The sequence below is a fragment of the Sminthopsis crassicaudata genome, chromosome 3 (assembly GCF_048593235.1).
Source record: "Sminthopsis crassicaudata isolate SCR6 chromosome 3, ASM4859323v1, whole genome shotgun sequence".
In the NCBI taxonomy this organism is placed as follows: domain Eukaryota; kingdom Metazoa; phylum Chordata; class Mammalia; order Dasyuromorphia; family Dasyuridae; genus Sminthopsis; species Sminthopsis crassicaudata.
Window position 1 is genome coordinate 382,430,689 of NC_133619.1, and position 18,783 is coordinate 382,449,471.

The 18,783-nt window shown below is 33.9% G+C and overlaps 1 protein-coding gene across 3 annotated transcripts in view; it reads right to left on the reverse strand.

Annotated features, from left to right (window-relative positions):
- The window catches only part of LRP1B (LDL receptor related protein 1B), a 2,473,587-nt gene that overhangs the window by 830,162 nt on the left and 1,624,642 nt on the right, over window positions 1-18,783 (reverse strand). For all 3 annotated transcript variants that reach the window (XM_074301983.1, XM_074301982.1, XM_074301981.1), the window contains one exon: window positions 18,018-18,185. In XM_074301983.1, coding sequence (XP_074158084.1) covers window positions 18,018-18,185 — 168 coding nt within the window. The remainder of the gene's footprint in view (window positions 1-18,017; window positions 18,186-18,783) is intronic.

Consider the following 18,783-nt stretch of genomic DNA (forward strand, 5'->3'; position numbering starts at 1 on the left):
ATATCTTGACTATATATTTATAGTCAAACAATTGACTAAGAGATGCAGAGTATACTGTGCTTGTATATAAAAATGCATTTGATTAGGCAGAAAAACAAATCTCCTCCAACAAGTTGTCTCTTATGTACATGTTAAAGTTATATGATTCCTTGAAATATGCAAAGAGATAACTGCTGACTTGCTAATATGACTTAAGTATTAATATCAAGTAAATGATACAATATTAGTCAAAAGTATTTAACATTGTCATGAAAAATATCTATTCCTGATTCATTCATTCATTAATAATAATAATAGATAGCATTTATGTAGTGCTTTATGTTTTGCAATGTATTTTAGATAGATCTTTACAACAATCTATGTGAGGTAGGAACTATTATTATCCTCATTTTAATGAGTATAATGAAACAGATAGGGATTAGTTGAATTGTACAGGGTCACATAGCTATTAAGTATATGAATTCAGATTTAAACTCAAATGTTTCTGATTACAAGTCTAATGATTTAATCATGAATCATCTACCTATTAGGTCTGTGTGAAATATTTGAGATATAAAGTCATTATGGAATAGTTTCTGTCTTCAAATAACTCAGGGCCTCCTTGATGTTCCACTAGCTCAAGTCTCTCCCCGCTCTATTATATCACTGACACATTTTCCTAAAGCATCGTGTCATTCCCCTAAATTACTCCAGTAATTCACTATTATTTGAAGGTTGAATTTCATACTTCTTTGTTGGGCACTTAAGATCATATACAACTCAACTCTAAAATTCCCATCCTTCCTTTATAAAACTTAATATCATGCAATCAACAGTCTGGATGAGGGGGGAAATGGGGGTGAACCTTGAAACTGTGTCCCCTTTAATCTGTAAAAGAAGGAGATTTGGGGTCTCAGGTTTTCCCCTGGGAGAGCATACCTTCCCAGACAAATTAAGTGGTTTAATTCAATTGGAGATCTCTGTCTGATGGTCCTTTATTGATTAGTCCACACAGCTCCCAGCCCCAGACCAATATTTTGCCCATATAACCAGGGATCTGTTAAACACACTCTTGCCAAATTCCTCATTAGGAATTTGCTCATTTAGAGACAGCTCCTTCTTGGAGAACAATAAACTTCCCTTTTCTGCCATTCAGATTTTTTGGGCTCATGATTCTTTCATGTTGGACCTGCACTGCCCAGAAGGTATTCCCCACCTCATTTCTCACACCACTAGCACTACATCATAGATAAACTAGTTTTCCTAGAATACATCAATTAATCAGCTCATTGCTATTGCACTAGTTGTCTCTCACCCCTGGAATGCATATTTGCCTCAATGAAACTGTCCTCTGTCTCCCACCCCAGCAAAACAAATTAACTTATATTTGATTATATATACAAAGGTGGGGGGGGTAACACATTTATTCAACACTACCCTTTTTAAAGTAAATGGAAATATGCTCAATCATTGAATCTCTAACAAAGACTTCAAATTAAGTGGGAAGTCTTTGAAAGTCATTTGATAACATAAAATCTGAAAGTACTTCTCTTGTAATTGGCCAAGGGATTTCCTTAGATACTCTGAATTACTTATAAATGTGTAAAGGTAGTTGGACTCAGGAAGTTCCAGTAGTGCCAATCAAGAAGAAGCATTCTAGTAGACCCCTGAGAAGCAAATGGAAGTCTGAGCTATATAACTCAGCAGGAAGATATTAAAGAGGACCACTGACTCCACAGTATCTGGAGCAAAAAAAAAATCTGGATTGAGGGAAATCTCTCCTATTTTCCCAAAAAAAAATGTTTCCCCCAGTATCTGTCTATATATAGACACTATAATATAATTGAATATTTCAGTATCCAAATGTTTCCAATAAATGGATTTCTTTTCCTCAAGCCCAAAAGCTAATACTTATAGACTGCTAGTTATAACGAACCCACAAGATTCCTGCTTGTACCACCAGATAAAATGAAATTGAAAAAACCTAGCAAAATAAATAAAAATGCAATGAAACACAGATAATGTTAATATGTGATTTCCTGAGATAATACATGACCCATGGGATTCTTTATGTACAGTTTCATTGTTGCATGTTGAAATATTGAGTATAGGAAGATTCTATTATCATTGGTCTGTGGCTTATTAAATTTGTAGAATGGTATAGTGAAAACAATGTCAGCACTTCCTCAGTAGTGGAAGTGACTTTTGCAATATGTTTTCCTTCCCTTAGAAGAGAATTATAACAGATAAAATAAGCCTTGTCTACACCACACAAAGTCAGTTCCTTGAAAGCATGCATTATTTCATTTTCTAAGTATCTTCATTACCTAGTACAGAATCTGTCACATAATAGGCAGTTAATATAAGCAGTTAATAAATGTTTACTTATGACTTGATTTCTAGGCTACTTACATGGATTCTATTCTCTAATCAAATTATAAATTGTCTTATCACACTCCATCTAATTAAGCAACATGAAACCAGGACTTACTTAAGTGTTAGTCTTTCCTGTGAGGACTTATAATCTTCCCTCCAACCCTCATACATTTTTATTTGCTCTAAGAATGATATTAAAATCAATTATTCAACAATAAGAATCCTATGGTTCTAGTGAAAATCCCTGCAATTTTAACAATTTCTGGCCACCAGCTGTTCTTTTGTAGAGTATTAAACTATATGTAACTAGAGTTTAAGCTCCTTAACATCAGAGGTTATTTCACTTTCATATGTGTATCATAACCCTTAGCACAAGTCTGGCACATTATTTGTTGGTTTGTTGTTGCTTTTTTCATTTCACTCTGAAAGACAACTAATGACATTAGCAGGATGAGGTCTTGACTTGAAAATGAAATAAAGTGAGACAGAGCTGTGCTAAGTCATCTGCCTTACTCTCTCCTTCAGTGTTATTGGAGTTTTGTAGCAAGTTATATGTCAAGAGGACTGATGATGATGGCACTGGATAGAGTGGGTGATTTTAGAATTTTGAACTAAGATCTTTCCCAGGTTTCAATTTATCTGAGGCAAAAGCTCTTCTGTGATTAAAGTCTAGGTGATAATCAGGACAAAAAAAAACTTAATTTGCTTTCCTAAAAGATTTCACTTGGCACATAGTAAGCATATAAATACTTCTTTGTTTATTCATTCCTTCTGATTATCTAATAAAAAATATTTCTAGATTTTTATTTGCAATGAAGTTATATGATTTTCAGATTAAACATTTAAATTAGGATTGATAACTACACCATTTTCTCACTTCTCCAAATAAATTAAATATAATTTCTTAATTTTCACCTAAATGTCACAACAGGGTCAAGTAAATCATGTATCTAAAAAACAAAAACAAGCAAACAACAACAATAAAATTTTAGATTTATATCCTTCTGTCTTCAAATTCAAATGCCTGGAGATGTCTCTTTCTTTCTCTCCCTCCTTCTCTTACTCTCTCTCTGCCTCTCTCTGTCTCTCTGTCTCTCCCTCTCTCTCTTCCTCTTTCTTTATGTGTATGTTTGCTTTTATTTAATTTAGAGATATACATGGGGCAAAGTTCCTTCATCTAGCATAATGAAGAAGAGATAAAGTGAGTTTTTTGTTTGTTTTTGTATTTTTCTGTTAAAAAAGATTAAAATTTGTCTTGCCAGTTAAGATGAGTTTCTATAAAAATTCTTGAATTCCCACAATGGAAACCTGGCTTCCTGTGACTACACAGAAGTCCTTCCTAGCTGGAATTCTCTGCCTGCTGTGTTTTCTAAGAGTCCTAGTTTCCTAAGCTTCAGGATATAGCACAAGATATGTCTTTGTAAGCTGGCATGCCCCAGTGGGGTGGTAAAATGATGACTATGTTTGTATGTATATACTCATGCTGTTTTACTATTATGTTTTCATGTTGCTGATGCTGGATATATTTTAACTAATTCCATTCTATTGTATTTCTGCCCTGAAGCTATTTAAGCCAAGGGTCCAATTTGAGAAACCTAATAAATAAATAAAGGCAAAGCCCTGGAGAAAGAGATTCACCCAGGGGTGGAATTTATTTCAGTGATTTAAATTATTTTAATGTCACTACATTCCAACAGTTGGGGGAAAAAAAAAAAAAAAAGAAAAAAAAATCTGCAAAGATCCCTGCCCCTCCAACTCAAAAGAAAAAAAAAAGTCATGTTTGACAAATCATACGTATTCCTCCATAGTAATATATTTGTGTTTTTTTAGGGGGAAAGCAAAAAGCCCTCTGAGAAAACAGTCAATAAGTGGATGTTTATATTTGAATGGATACATTTGAATCAATAACTTTTCCCTTTTGATAGTTTTACTGTAGATTATATTTCAGCTTGTCATTCATTACAAATTGGCTGGAAAAGTTAAAACTACTGTGTCTCTACTGTGTGCAATTTTTCCATCTTTTCATAGAATTACAGAATGTTAGAGATGAAATAGAATTTATAGATTATCTTGACCAACCCTTTTATTTTCTAGGCAAAGATACCAAGATGCAGAATAGTAAAAATGACTTTCCCAAGATCACTCATCCTGTAAGAATCAGAACCTAGACTAAGGTTCAATTCTCTAGGTTTCATGCTCTTTCCTCTATAAAACATTATTTCTCTTTTCAAGTCATTTTAAAATTTAGCTTCATAGAGAATGAATGGCAAAAGTAGAAGTTATGGGGCAGCTAGATGTCACAGTGGATAGAGCACCAGCCCTGAAATCAGGAGGACCTGAGTTCAAATCTGGACTCAGACACTTAATACTTCCTAGCTGTGAGCCTGGACAAGTCACTTAACCCCAACTGCTTCAGAAAAAAAAAAAAAAAAAAAAAAAAAAAAAAAAAGTAGAAGTTGAACAACTTTAGTCTCCTGACTTCCAAATTACCTTATTCTCACCAAGGCAGAATACGTAATAATACATTTTTTTTCTTTTAATCTGGAAAATCAGAAAGTTTTTTAAAATTGAAAATCAGAAATTTAATAGAAATAAATAAATAAAAATTTAACACATTATGTGTGGGTGTGGATTTTGAGTGGTCCCACACATGACCCATCTGAGAATCTATGGGTTCTGCCAGTGGAAAAATTCAGAACACATTGAAGGATAAAGAAAAACATAATTATATGAATTTTAAAAATTAAATAATGCTTTCAATTTATTTAAACAATATACTTTACTGGTGTACTGTTTTTGAATTTTTTTTTTTTTTTTTTTTTTTTTTGTCTAGAGAACATTCAGAGGAAAACAAATCCAATATGAAAAGCTTCAAGATCATATCTTATGAGGAGCAACTAAAAGAACTGTGTATGTTTAGAATAAAGAAAGGGATATTGTAATGTTTACATGTCATTAGCCTTTGGGTATCATAAGAACTGTTTATAAGAAACAGGGTTGAGATTTGTTCCGTAGGACCCCCAAAGCTAGTTCAAAATGAAGAATATAAGTTGCAAGCTTTTGAAGAGGAATATATCATTATATTCTGTAATGGACTCAGCTCACCTTTTAAATTTAAAATTCTTTATTTCTTTCCAAGTTAAGCTCAAATTCCACCTTCCTGATTATCTCCTGTGTCAATCTAGCTATTATTTCTTTTTACCCAGACCTGAAATTATCTATATAAATGAGCTTTAATTTCAATGTATTTTTCTTCCTTTCCCCTATCTTTTGCAATAAGAGATACTTTTTTTTAGTAATGAAGGTAGGAATATCTTGGGAAATATGAATGACACAATAGCAAAAGACACTAGCAAAAAATAAATGCTTGTTTCTTGATCTAAGTAAAAACTTCCTAACAATTAGAGATATCCCAAAGTGAAAAGAATTATTTCTTCCAGGGACATGTTCCCCCTCACTAGAAGCTATGAGAAACCAAATTCAGGAAGGTTACTTGTAAACTATATCATAGAGAGTATGCTGGTTCAAATATGGTTTAGACCAAGGCTTCTTAAACTTTTTCTATTTTCATGACCCTGGGATCATGTACATTAGTATACAAATCAAATATTTACTGACAATAAATAATAATTTCATGACCTTATATTCATTTACAAGCCCCCTTCCACATGTGATCAAAAACTACAGTTTAAGTAAGTGTGCTTTATACCATAAGATGGTCAAGATCTTTTAAACTCTGAGAGTCAATGAGTATTTTTATTACATTCCCTAATCTTGGAAATATCTGATACAGGGAAGAATTTCTTTCTCTTGACTTTGCATCTTTTTTCTTCCTTGTTTCCCATACTCAAAGAACTGACTAGCCTGTTTTTCTGGATTGCTTCTTGGCAGATAATATACCTGTCTCCTCAGAAACAGGGATTAAAAGCATGCAAAACTACAGCAAGCCAAAATTATCTTTAAACAGATATTTTATCTTATGTTAGGAAAAGGAGACCCAATAAACAAATTGCTATTGACCATTTACATGAATAATTAATAATGAGCTAGCTTTAATATCTAAATAATAACACATTCAAAAAGGAATTACTATGCAGGAAAAGGCTAAACCAACTAATTTACATTTTGTGGGAAAAAATGTCATGTTTCCCTTAAATAACTTGGGTTTCTTTGTTATTCTGACAATTTGGCATTGTCTTATTTTGTTTAAATAGCATTTGTTTTTTAACAAAAGAATGCCTTAAAAAGTATCTAGGTTGCAAAATAGAGATTTAAAATTTTTAACAGGAAAGAATTTTCTGAATCTATCACAGTCCAGTAACTATATACTAGCTACTCATCCAACAATTTGGGCTACACAGTTTCTAATCAAACTTTTTTTTTTTCTTAAGTGAAAGTGTTGATCAGCATAATCCCTGATGAAATGAGTTCCTCCTAAACCACTTGCTGAAATTATAGTGTGTAAGAAGTGGATAAGGGAGATAATAAGATGTTAAAGCCTTAAAGAAAATGTAAAGCAGTATTTATACTTGATTAATCCTCTAGGATGTGTGAAGAAGCTCTTCAATCAAACTTGATGGAATTATAGGGTGTCTAGCCTCTGGTGGCCTTTTAAAAGTAAGGCACATTCTGTAAGACTTCATTAAAGTCTAGGAGCTCTGTCAACTGAAAGAGAGTCACCTCCATCATTTAAAAATCAAGTCAGCTGTATGGTAGAAGAATCTACCTCTTGCTTTGATGGGGAATCTGACGGGGGAAACTGAGGCTGGAGACCCTAAAAAGAGTCCCTTTCCATGTTATCTTGACCTAGAAGTCAGCCCAACTCCACCTCTGTTAAGTACCACTAATTTACCTTTCTATAGAGTTCTGCTGACACTACCTAAGTTTTCTATAGAGCTGAACTAAAGCTAAGTACCCCTACTTAACTTTCAGTAGAACTGAATTCACGTTAAGTGCCACCACTTAAGCTCTATACAATTTGAACTATCACTAATCAAACTTTCTATAGCCTTACTGAAGCCTATTCAAACCCAATAGCTCTGTATGGTCTCAAATCATATATAAGAGGGTGGGAAGAATGGGCTGGTGGGCAGAACGGACAGAACAATTCCATCAAAGAGTTCTGCTCCATTTGAGATCTCTTGATGATTTATAATAAACTTTTACTTCTACTTTTACTTATAATTTAGTAAATTCTATTACTTCACCTGCCCCTTATCTCATGCCTGCACATCCCCAACAGCTTTGCTTTCTTTGCTTTTTTTTTTTTTTTCTATTCTGCCTCTAAAATAGGCAGTAGAGAGGAAAAAAATGTTTGTCTCCCACCCACAACATTGTCAGTGATGGCATCTTTTAGGGAAGGATTTCACTCAATAGGAGATGCTGAATCTAAGATATCTGCTAACTATATTAGTAAGGTGGTCTCAGTGAACCTTTTCTTATCAAATGCTCAACTGTCAGCTAAACTCTCTGGGATTGCTTTCTGTTGAACTGTTAGACTACAATGATAGGGCTAATAAGCAATATAGTATACACAGACAATTGTATCTTGAACCTGAGGTAGTCATTCTCTCAGTGTTGTTTGATGTTTGATGTTAGTTGTGGCTGTAGCCTCAAGGGGGATGTGTGTAGGTATACGTGTCTATATAGGTCTATATGCATATATATGAATATAGGCACATGTATGTATATACATATAAGAACACACATATTCAAACTCATGCAAGGAAAAAATTACCAAATTTCAAGAGAGACAGAAAAAGAACTAATGACAAAGAGACAGAGAAGGAGAAATAGGGATACACACACAACATGCTAACATACAGAACATATAATGATGATCAAAACTGACATTGAGAAATTTTTTTCCCCCCCTGAGGCTTGGGTTAAGTGACTTGCCCAGGGTCACATAGCTAGGAAGGACATTGAGAATTTGAAAAAGAAAATCAGAATATATATGGTATAACTAATAGGGCATTAGATTATAAATTTAGAAATCTGGATTTTAGTTTCAGTTATAACATCGAAGTGCTGTTAATTAAGGAACAGCTCTTAATCTTTCTGAGTCTCAAAATTTCATCACCTCAAGAATAGAAGTTCTTTTTACCATTGAAATTACATATTCAGTCCCTATCCCTATTCCTTATATGTACTAAGATGGTACTAGCTGTAAATAACACAGGCAATATATACATACTTCACTCAAAAATGTATTCTAATAGAAGGATACAATATGTACTCAGATCAATATATTTTAAGTAACTTTACTAGATACTATGACCTTTATTATAACTTCTAGGTCTAATATTATATTATTTTGTGACATACACCCTCAGATGTACTCAGTGGGTTTTCTTGGGGACATGGGAAGCTATTTAAAAATGAATGGGCACTCAAGTCAACAACCATCTCTTTCTTTCTCAACCTGCTGCACTACTCTGGAATTCTTTATCATCTCTATTCATATTCCAGGTACCTTCATTCAAACCACTTCTATTCCCTCTTTTTAGATATTTTTAGTGAGTTGAATTATCCCATAAGATAATAAGCTCTTTAAAGACAGACCCTTCTTTGTCCTAATACTTGGCACGGTACCTAATACATGACAATAAGAATTCAATAAATGCTTACTCTGTTAACACAGAGACTCTGTTAGATAGCTATGCAGATCTTCCATTGACAATCCTAAATATTCCTTTTTTAGAAAGTTGAACTCTGAGGGAGGGGTAAGGAATATTGAAATCCATTGGGTACACATACTTAATATGATTATTTCACAGAGGACCTCACATCTAAGACTTTTATGCTTTTTCAAAATATTTACCTGTAGTAGTAGGGTAGACAGAGTGGTGTACTGAAGAGAACTGGACTAGAAGCCAAGATCTTATTTCAGATCTGAAATATAGTTTCCACAGTGTTTTACAACTAGAAAGGAACCTTAGAGATAAGCCCTCAGTCAATCTCAGCTTTCTCATTTGTATACTAAGAGGTTTGAACTCTTATTACCTGTAAGACCCCTTGCAGTACCAAATTGGTGATCTTGTGATTATATGAAGAAAATACTTTTTAAACTCTGAAGCACTATATAAATTTGTTTTGTTATCTTTTCTCTGTTATCAGGAATCTGGAAGCATAAGTATAAAGGCAAGAATTTAAGTGTTAGGAGTCAGATAAGTGGTAAATCTAAATGGGAACAAGGAAAACTTATACACACACATACATTTATACATATATGAATTTGTATATATATATATATGTATATATATATATTTTTTTTTTTCTCTGTTTAAAAATTCTCATTATTGTATTATCATTATTTACAGATAAACTAGATGACAACTAAATGCTCTGAGTTGGGAATATATTTTTTGTTTCTTTTTTTTCATATATGTGTGTGTTTATGTGTGATGCAAAATTACTAACTCAAATTGACTGCTTAAAGGCATAGTACAAATAGAAAATTTCTTTATTTTGATTCTGGCAAGAAGCAGGGCAGTCCCTTCACCAAAAAGTCTGGAGCAGGGAAAACCAATTTCTCAGAAGTAAGGTGCACAGTTATATAGTTGAGGTTTACAGAAACCCTATTTACCCACCCATCTTCTGTTAATCCTTTTCAAATCATTGGCCAACTGGATCTTAATTCCTTATTTGTCTTTGGAATACAGGTGGGCTTTTTGTGGTACTAGGATCTTGGTTAAGCAATAAATGTTTCAAAATGTTATTAAGAAAAAGGGATCTATTTTGCTTCAAAAGTAAATAATCAATTAAGCAAGAGGGGTTAAAGGTTCTAAATTATTGAGCTAGTAACTATTTCAGTCTATTTCAGGCTTTTCTCAATCAATCAGATAGGGATGGATAGATATCTCTAGGCCATTAGACAATTAGGCAGGTTTTTCCTCTAAGCAGTTGAATAAAGGTCAAGGGGGTTAAATCTTAACTGTTTTCTGCTGGAAGAGCAAGTCTTTGTTCTTCTCCCAAAGCCTAATAATTAAACAAAGCCTTGGTGCCAGAGTCTTGAATTACCCCAAGGTTATTATTCTGAGAAGTCCTCAGTTTCACACACATACACACATACACACACATACATATTAAATAGACTTAGTTTTGAAGAAAGCATCTATTGAGATTTAACTATAGCACTATCTACCTACCAGTCTTTTTTTTTTTTTTTCTTTTTTTTCTTTTCTTTTTTGTACCTAAGATTGAAACTTCAAAATTCAGATAAAAGACCAAGGAAGACAAATAGGAAAATCAATACTAGATATTGAAAGTATGGTCATAATGAGGCTATTAGATTATCCCTAAGACAGAACCCATAATTTTCTCATGAAGCTGAGAGTAGGACAGGGAGGGCAATGAAAAGCATTTTGGTGATGAAAAAGCTAGAGTTAGGTAAGTGATGCAGTGGTTAAAGTATCAACCTAGAGTAAGGAGAACCTGAGTTCAAATCCAATCACAGATACTTGACATTTACTAGTTGTGTGACCTGGGTAAATCACTTCACTCCCCTTGCCTTATAAAACTACTACTACTACTACTACTACTACTACTACTACTACTACTACTACTACTAAAGTTATATGTAAGAATACTACTTGGATGTTCCTCCAATCAGAGAGGTGAGATGGCTGGATACATAAGATTAGATAGAAAGGGATAGATGAAGGCACAAAGTTTGATTTAATTGGAAATTGTGCTGTGATCATTTCAGCTTCTTATGTGTTTGTATGTGGCAAAATAGAGACTAGTGGGGACCGACAGGGAGAGAAATAAAAGAACAGAGCCTGAAAGGAAAGTAGAAATCTTCAGAGAAGAAAACATAAATAGTTAAAAGCAGTGTATATGAGAGTATGTGAGCATACATATTAATAATAGTAAGTACTTAACTGCCTAATGGATCTGGGAACTTGTGGAAGATTATTCATAATAAATCAAAATTGAAGGTCAATAATGTACTTAATTTGAAACTTGATTTTAATTTTTATTTGCGATGTAAATAAGAGATCACATATGTTCATGCATTACCCAACTTGTTTACTTACTGCAGCAGGTAGTAAATCTTCCCTTTTCAGTAAACTAAACAGAAGGAATCAAAGAACAGTGCCCATAAATCAGGGTCAGATGCAGTTGTAAAGTAAAGATGAATTCAAAAATTCAGGGAATATTAAAATTCCTTAGGAGAAACAATAGGCAACATATATTCTAAGGACAGCCTGTTTTGTCATCCCCCTCAGGTTCATGTTGAAATTATTCAATATAAATGTTTACAACTATTTCTGAATGGAAATTGACCCGAGGGAATAGCTGTCTAAAGATACTGAACAATATGCATATGTTTACTTCAGAAAGGTCTTATTCCTAGCTTGAAATATGTTTGAGAGAGTATTTCCCCAAAAAAGGAGAATAAGAATGATAGCATATGTAATTCAAATGAATAAAACTGTCAGCAACAAGATAAGATTACTTTCACATATCTGCTATTTTATAGATGTAACATATGTCCAAATTCTTCATTATTCCATTATAAAGGATAGAGATTTGGGAGAGTGCTACAAATACACTGGAGCTTGGTATTAGAGTGGTTCTTGAAATTCTTAGGAAAAAAAAATTCTCATAATGAGATCCCTTTGATATGTCAGTAACTAAAAACTTTTTGTATGATAGGCAAGATTGGCCTGCCTCCTGCCAAATTGCTCACTCGGGAATTGTACTACAGAAAGAGCTCCAGTGTTAGAGAGAACTCCTAATATAATAGATGTCTCTTCAACCTATAAAAACTGATCACCATATACTTTTTGCAAAAGAGGTATATTTGCTAATAAAAATAAAGGGCTTCATACATCCTATCAACTCTCCACTTCATCCTATTGCCCAACCAAACAAAAACTAATCTAAAATAAACTTAAAACCCTGAGCACAGAGAGAATGAAGAATTTATTCACATGAGAGGGAAATTGTCTCTAAGAGGGAAGATAGGGGCAATGAAAAAGGTGAGGAGTACTAATGTAAATTTTATCTGGCCCACCAGATCTTGATTTAGAAGTTAGTAAGTCTAACAAATCATTGATTTAAAAGAAATTATTTTAGTTAATTTACATTTTTCCTGCTTTAGGAGACCATGCCCTGGAGGTTTTAACCCTTTTATCTCTAGAACTGATTTTCACTGTCCTGATTCACCAATTCTGATTCAACAACTCCTTCTCTTAGCCTACTCTTTTCAAGAAGATCAAAGCCATGTTTCATTCATATCACTCTTTATTTCTGGTTCATCTTTTTTTTTTTTTTTTTTTTTTTTTTTTAATCTTGCTAAACAGCTTGTATATATAATAATCTTTCCAATCCACTACCTTAGCCTTTAGTTCTAAAACTATGATCAAATACTTACTGTTAATTGCTCCTGCAAAGAGTATGGCACGGTATTCTTGTACTGTTGAGCCCTGGATAATAAGCCATAGCCACCTCCCCCTCCCTTCCTTGCAATTAGGACTAGAAAAATGGAGGTTAGAAGAGAGCCCAGGAAAACCTTGAAGGACCCCCACCTCAAAAATCTCCTGTCTTCTACCTTCTTATCTCTCCAGTCAGGTTTAAGGATCCTTTCCTGGAATTATGCTTTGTATTCCTCCCAGTGTCCTTGCCCCCCTTATTTACCTTTGTTTCCTCTAAAGATAACAGTTGCAAGATGTTAGGATAATATACTTTACTCAGGTTAAGTATTCTATTTGCAAACCCTAGTTGGCTAAGAAAACCCTATATAAACTCTCTGCCTCTGTTCATCTGCACTGAGTGTTTTGAACTCTAATCCCATTTGGTCAGGTAGTTTATTATACTCTCCACATTAAAATTAAAACCAGCCTCTACTCACCTCAGTTTCCCTGGTACAACAGTACTACACCACATCCTGATAATTATGCCCCTTTTGTTTAATAGGTTCTTTTGTTTGTTTTATGATGTTTTAGAATGTGAGTTCCTTGAGGACATAGATTATTCTTTGCTTTTGCATTACATCATTTTTTAATGTCTTTTGATTCATGCACAAATTGGATTCTTCAATAGTCATCACTGTCCCGTGGCAGGAAAGTCAAGACAATTGATGCTAATTGGAGATTCAGTGGATTACTGTGGTGTCTTTGATGTCTCACCAAGCTCTAAGCACTCCACAGAACTTTCTTTACCTAATTTAATGACTGCCTATAGAGTAAGTATGAAGAAAAATATTGAGCAGTTATTTAATTGATGAGAGCAATATTAACAGCTAACCCCAAAAGCTCAGGTCAGAAAGCAATCTGTTGGAACACATTGTTCTCATCCATCTATCCAACCAAAGGAAGTCTTCATCTGCTTGGGGATGCACTCTCTCCTAACTTACCATAGAGTTTGAGATCTTTTGGCTAGCCTGGTTTTACCCAGGTTAACCTGGGTTAGTCTGTCTGCTGAAAAGGTTTTCTGGGTGTGGCTGCTCTACATGCTACAGCTTATTGGAGCCACAGGTAAGAGTTAGTTGGATTAAGTGGACACCCAAGATGGAAAGCTATCCAGTAAAGAACTTGTCAGGCCTATTCCAGAGGTACTAGTCTTCCCTGAACAAGTCCTACACTCCTGTATTATATCTCTAGCACTTAGCACAGTGCTTGGTAGAGTATAAAGGTTAATTATTTTCCCCCAATCACCATTTAGATAGTCAGCATCAAGATATTTCTCAGAAAATATAATTTGAATTTTTCAATAACAGGAAACACAACTAAAAAGTCTCCTATCTTCTTTTGTTTGACTTTCAGTGAACCAAATTCAAAAACATTTCAAAACTTTAGAAAATCTCTTGAATTGAGAGAACAGCTCTAACATATGCCTATTTCTACTGAGTCAGTATTTAGGAAAGTATTGAGCAGTTATCTAGTGGATGAGCACAATGTTGACAGCCAACCCAAAAAGCTCAGGCTAGAAACATCTGCTTTTAGCTTAACAAAAGATTTTACAAGTGAATTCTGTGGATCATTGAATCAAACTTCCCATTTACCTGAGTTATATACTTACAGTCTACATAGGCAAATTATTTTTATAGATTTTAATACAATTGAGGTTATTTGGATTATCTTTATGTCTGAAGTAATTGGGTTTTAATATTAAAAACTATTGAAATAGTTTCAAGATTATTCTGTATTCTCTCTCAAAGTATTCAACCAAAGATGATATATTTTCTTCTTCTTTCTTTCCTATACCTATCAAGCAGAGCACTGGATTAGCAGTCCTTTTTATTTCTTAGTCTTCAAAAATATGTCCATGTTTAATTTGGGAAGATTTCACTTACTGCTCAAAATATGAAATATATTAAAGAGTTATACAGATTTATCTTTCACAAGATTCCTCAGAGGTTATCTTTACCCCTATAGAAGCCAGGTATGATAATTCCTTCTATAATTTTTAGATTAATGTAAGGTATGGATATGTGATTTCATTAACATAGGGATTTTGTGGTTTAAAAAAATCTGCTAATATAGGTTGGCAACTTTTCACATATTTTAGTTTTACAGCATTTACTATGAGGGTAAATAACTTACCTAGGACCACATCACTAGTGAATATCAAAGGCTGGACTTGAAAACCCAGATTTTCATGACCCCAAGACCAATTCTGTCTCTATGATCTGGGTTTTAAAGCAATACATTTGTGGAAATTAAATTGCTTTAAATAAGGTTAACAAAATTCAACAACCACTATTTCTAGATCATCAAAATGATAAAAAGTATCCAGGGATCCTAAGGAGACTATACTATGTTGTATAGGGCTCCTGATGCTAAGCTAGCTTTTTACAAAACTCTTTGTTAACTTAATTCAATAATCAATTTAAGTGAGAAATAAATATACAAAAAGGAAGAAGAAAATCATGTAAACTGCAGCAAATAGCTCCTTTCTAGGTTCAAAATGAATTAAATTTGAACCTATTTATCTCTCACAGTATATTATGGGCCAGTGTCAGCATGCTACAGATGCACTCCCCATGTGTAGCTAAAAAAGACATTTGTAAAGAGGGAGAAAAGCAGTTTCAAGTGGGAAGTATCAGAGACTAATGCACTACTAAGGAGCTGAAATTTTGAAAAGTATTGGAGGAAGAAAAAAGAATCTTCAGATGTACTTTCTCCCCCATTACTCCATTAGCACACAAAGAAAAGAGTCATTCCAGGGAATAACCATAACATATAATCTGAAATGGAAAATAAAATAGGGCAGAAATAAAGAAAGCTATTCCTAGGTGGCTAAAAGGAAAAAAAAAAAAAGAGGAATAGCAGGTAAACAGCAAACCTAGAAGTGGCCAAGCATCTTTCATAAACTGGAAATATTTGGGGTAAGAGAAAATGATTAGACTATTATATAGTCTTCTGGTTCTCAAGTATTTACCCACTTTTTCACCTGAAGGCCTCTTTGACTCCCTGATTACACTATTTTAATAGCTACACTTGGATCTCTCTGACTAAAGTTTCTATTTAATCATTTCTATTTTTTCCCTATTCTAGAATCAAAAATTAAATCCTCTGTTTGATTATTAAAGCCCTTCATAAGCTAGTCCCTTCTTACCTAGCTAAAATTTAATATCTTCCTTTTTCTCTTTGTATTCTGGGAGCCAATGACCTGGGTCACCTTGCTGTTCTTCTCCTACTCCAAGAATGTTTACTAACTATCTCTCATGATTAAAATTGTCTCATCTTTGCTTTTTTAGCTTTCCTGACTTCCTTTGCGTCTCATCTAATATCTTTAATATCTTGATTTAAAAACACTATTCAGAAATCTTGAATTAAATTACACGATGATTTCCTCAATAATCTACTTCTCTCTGCATTCAAAAAAAGGGAAAAAGGTGGTAAGTGAATAAAAATACCAGAACCAGAATGACACGAGCATCTTGATGATAATGTACAGATCTGTCAGAGCTCCTAATTTGGAATTACTTTTTTTCTTTTTTTTAAGCAAAAATAATTCTTTAACATTAGAAAGAAAAAAATATTTTTGCATCTGGAATGAAGAGACCAAGCTAGAAAAAGCTATTGCATAAAATAATATTATTCATAAGGGAAAAATAAAAAACGCTATTAGAAATGTTACTTTTTCTCCCCGTACCACATAGTATCTAGTAGGAGCCCTGCAAGGTTTAACAAAACAAGGTTTATTTTGACATACTGTTGGATAGTCTACAAATATTCTAAAGCACTTAGTTTGAAAATTGAGCAGAAGGTGTGGTAATTTTTATGATTTGGACTCCAGCTCTATATCCCTGGGCTTTTTTTTTTTTTTTTTTCCTTCCCTTTTGTAACCAAAAAACTATTGCAATATGGATGGAGGTTACTAGGACTCTGCATCAAAAGAAGTATTCTCAAGCTTTAGTATCCTTAGTCAATCAAGTCTTAGGAGCAAAAAGCCTAATTATTGTTTTTATCACTCCATGCCCTGAAAGATTTAACGCTTTTATCTCTGGGATTGTGAACCAGGGACCCCCAACAATGATGAATTGTGACCCACGATATTAAGTTGGCTGCTCCAGCTTATATCTCTACCATCTTCTCAACAACAACTTTTTTCTTGTGGAACTTCTAAATTTCCCACCATCCCCATCGGCTCACCTTTAGGTTCTGAAACCATCTCTGAAATCAGTACAACCAACAACACTACTGGAAAGTATCAATATAACTCCTTAGTCTCTACTTAGAATCACTTTAAGTTTCCAAACCAAAATAACCTTCCTTGGCTACCATTTCCCTGTGGCTTGTCTCTTCCATCAGAATTAAAGTTCCTTGAGAGAATGAACTATCTTCTGCAGACATTCATCCCTACACTCTCAAACTCTGCTTTTTTTTTTTTTTTTAAATCCCAGATGCTTACTACAATTCCTGATATACAGTTAGCACATGCCTTTTTTTCATGAATACAACCAACTGCATCTGATACTCATAGATAATATATAGAAAACAATTAAAAATAGTAATTACAACCTCATTCTCTGGGATGAATAACATAGATAGATAGCAAGGTAACCTTTTCTATCAGAAGTGGAAACAGATTAATTTGGTGTTGGTTCAATATTTTTTTAATCATATTTTTTGTTACTCTACTTGGGGTTTTGTTGGCAAAGATACAGGAGTGGTTTTCCATTTCTTTCTCCAGCTGATTTTTACAAATTGAAGAAATGAGGCAATGAGGGGTAAGTGACTTTCCGAGGGTTATATAGCTAATAAATGTCTGAGGTTAGATTTAAACCCATAAATTGGAATCTTTCTGACTCCAGGTCTAGCATTCTATCCACTGTGCTCCCCGGCTGTCCCTAGATTAATTTTAGATTTAGTCAAAAACAAAAGGATTTTTATGTTGTTTTTGATATTTTGGTGGGTATAGAAACTTAGAAGATGGGAAAGTATTATTGGGGGAGTAATAGATAAACGCCTTCAAGAAAGGACAGATACAACAGGAGAAGATAACAAGGGTTGAAGGAACGTAAGTGGAGTTGGTAGAGATGGATATAGGTGCTGAAAATAATGATCTGATTTTCTTACTGAGTACCCACACGTGATCTATATTAAATGAACCATTTCTTTCAAAATGCAATGCATATTACTAGCAACTATGAATGTTTTTTTTCAGATTAAAATAAAAATCTCTATTTCCACAAAATGACTAACCTTCTTTGGTACAATTTGCTTTGGTTTCATCACTGAAGTCTCCACAGTCATTGTCACCATCACATGCCCAGTGTTCTGGAATACATCTGCCATTGGAGCATCTGAACTGATTATCAGAGCATGAGTGAATGCAACCCACTTCATCACTCTCATCACCGCAGTCATCATCTAGAAATAGGCATGTGTAATGTTAAACTTATGAAGATGGTGTAACCATCTCAAAGTTTATATCAAAAAAGAGGAAATTCATTAAGTGTAAACTTGTCCTAAGTTATATCTACAATTGATGAGATCAATCTTAAGTTCATCTTTCTCTACATATAAATAGAAACAGCAAAATTATACATAGTTCATACAGAAGTCATCATGATACATACTTTATATCTAATAAGATCTGACTAATGAATGAAATGATTTCATACATGATGTTCCGCTTCAGTTTCCCTGAATTGTTCTGCCTCAGTTTCCCTGAATTGTTCTGCTTCAGTCTCCGGAGTGGCAACCTCCCTTCCTGGTCATAGGACTGAGATAATTAGGGCTGTTGAGCTCTGGCTACTAGCATTCCAAAGAGTCATAAAACTTCAGATGGCTTATCTTAGTTGTTTGGACATATCATTCTGGTCTCAGACTTAGTATCTCCTAACTTCTTATCAGAATTTATGATCCTTCCTTCTTTACCCCCAACTTGTCAGAACTGAATTTATGGTCCTGACCACTGCTCACCAGTGCTCTGCCTCCCCCTCTCCCCCTTCCTCTCCTTACCTTT